The 1,612-nt window shown below is 42.6% G+C and overlaps 1 protein-coding gene across 1 annotated transcript; it reads left to right on the forward strand.

Moving 5' to 3' along the window:
• Positions 1-310: 310 nt before the first annotated feature.
• Positions 311-1,082, forward strand: LOC119655263 (pupal cuticle protein C1B-like). Its single transcript, XM_038061059.1, has 2 exons — positions 311-499; positions 554-1,082. Exons 1-2 carry the CDS (start codon positions 407-409, stop codon positions 1,016-1,018), a joined length of 558 nt encoding a protein of 185 aa, XP_037916987.1. The 5' UTR covers positions 311-406; the 3' UTR covers positions 1,019-1,082.
• Positions 1,083-1,612: the final 530 nt, after the last annotated feature.

Genomic DNA, 1,612 nt, shown 5'->3' on the forward strand with positions numbered 1-1,612 from the left:
ATTGATTGCAACTGATCTGGAAACCAATCTTAGGATCACTTTCAATAAACTATCTCAAAAGAAATAAGTTATCTTTATTGGCCCTTTAAGACTGTGCAAAATTAATGGAAAACCATGACCTACATGTACCACGCCGTACACTAGCCCTGGACCGTGCACTTGCTCTTGGTGATGGCTTTTAAAAAATTGTCCCAATTATTTGTTATCTACAACAATATTGAGAGCAAATTGCATGTCGAACCAGTTTCCTACTGAATCAGTAAAAGTAAAATGCAATCATTCTCACGATTTTGTAAATATATAAATTCGAAAGAATTGCAACAGATAATCACAATCCATCTTCAGTTTCGAAGGAACACATTGCCTTGCGTTATTCATAGTATATTCAAAGGATCTACCCAAAAAAATGGTGTCCCGGATTGTTATTTTCTGTGCAGCCTTCGTCGCCGCCTGCTTTGGAGGTGTTCAAGCAGGCTTGGCATATTCGGCTGCTCCTGCGGTAAGTTCAACTTGAAATATCGAATGCACATATTTCATGGTTTTTTTCTTCAAGGTGGCCTCTTACCTACCAAGTGCTCTACATGCAGCACCAATCGCCGCTCCTGTGCTCCGTTATTCACCTGCAACCGAAGTAAGCCATGTATACAGCTCATTAGCTGCACCAGCTGCTCTCGCTTACGCTCCAAGTCAGATCGCTTACTCCTCACCAGCCATTGGAAGCACCCAGCAAAATATTATTCGATCCTTTGATGGAACAGTGTCACAACATTCTAAGGCTGTAGACACTGCCTTCTCCAGCGTCCGGAAGGTGGATACCCGCGTCAATAACAAGGTCTACTCTCCAGCTTTAGCTCTAGCTGCTCCAGCCTCAGGACTATCGTATGCTGCACCAAGTTTGTACGCTTCTGCCAGTCCAGTCCTTCCTTTGGCCGCTAAAACCATTTCCTATGGAGCTGCCCTAGCTGCCCCGATTGCACATGTTTCATTCGACGGATATGGAGTGCATTATGCTTATTGAAATGGAAAGGATTTAATGTTCGCACCGAGCTACACTTAGGCTAATAAACTTTTTGGAAAAACTAGTGAATGCCTTTGTATGTATTTATCGGAATTTAACTCTGTGGGCTTGGGACCGTCACATTACAAGTACCGGCTCCTAAAACCATCGAAAGGGACGTGCAGCCCACGGCATTTTCATCTTAATCGTAGATGATGAAGTGTCATATCTCTGAAATAAATTTGCAGCTTTGTAAAGCATCGACTGCACTTATCAGTTGTCGGATCAATAGCTACAAGACATGTATATACCTCATTCAAGAATCATGGATTGCTGGTGGGAAAATTAAGGACTTAAACTTCCGACATGCTGACTTGCGGCATGCCAGTGGAAGCAATAGACCTCGCTCCTGCATGGTGGTTTCAAAAGACCTCCAAGTTACCTTGGTTAAAGTCCTATGTAATGGCGACACAACGATCAAACTGACCATAAAACTCAACAGGAATATAAGGAGATTTTTTGTTGTTATGTTTATTTGGAACAACCAACAGAGCTACCGAATATGCCAAAAGTAAAAGCATGGGCGCAACAGCAGATTGTAGTGTTAACACCAAC

This window comes from Hermetia illucens, chromosome 4 (assembly GCF_905115235.1).
Source record: "Hermetia illucens chromosome 4, iHerIll2.2.curated.20191125, whole genome shotgun sequence".
In the NCBI taxonomy this organism is placed as follows: Eukaryota; Metazoa; Arthropoda; class Insecta; order Diptera; family Stratiomyidae; genus Hermetia; species Hermetia illucens.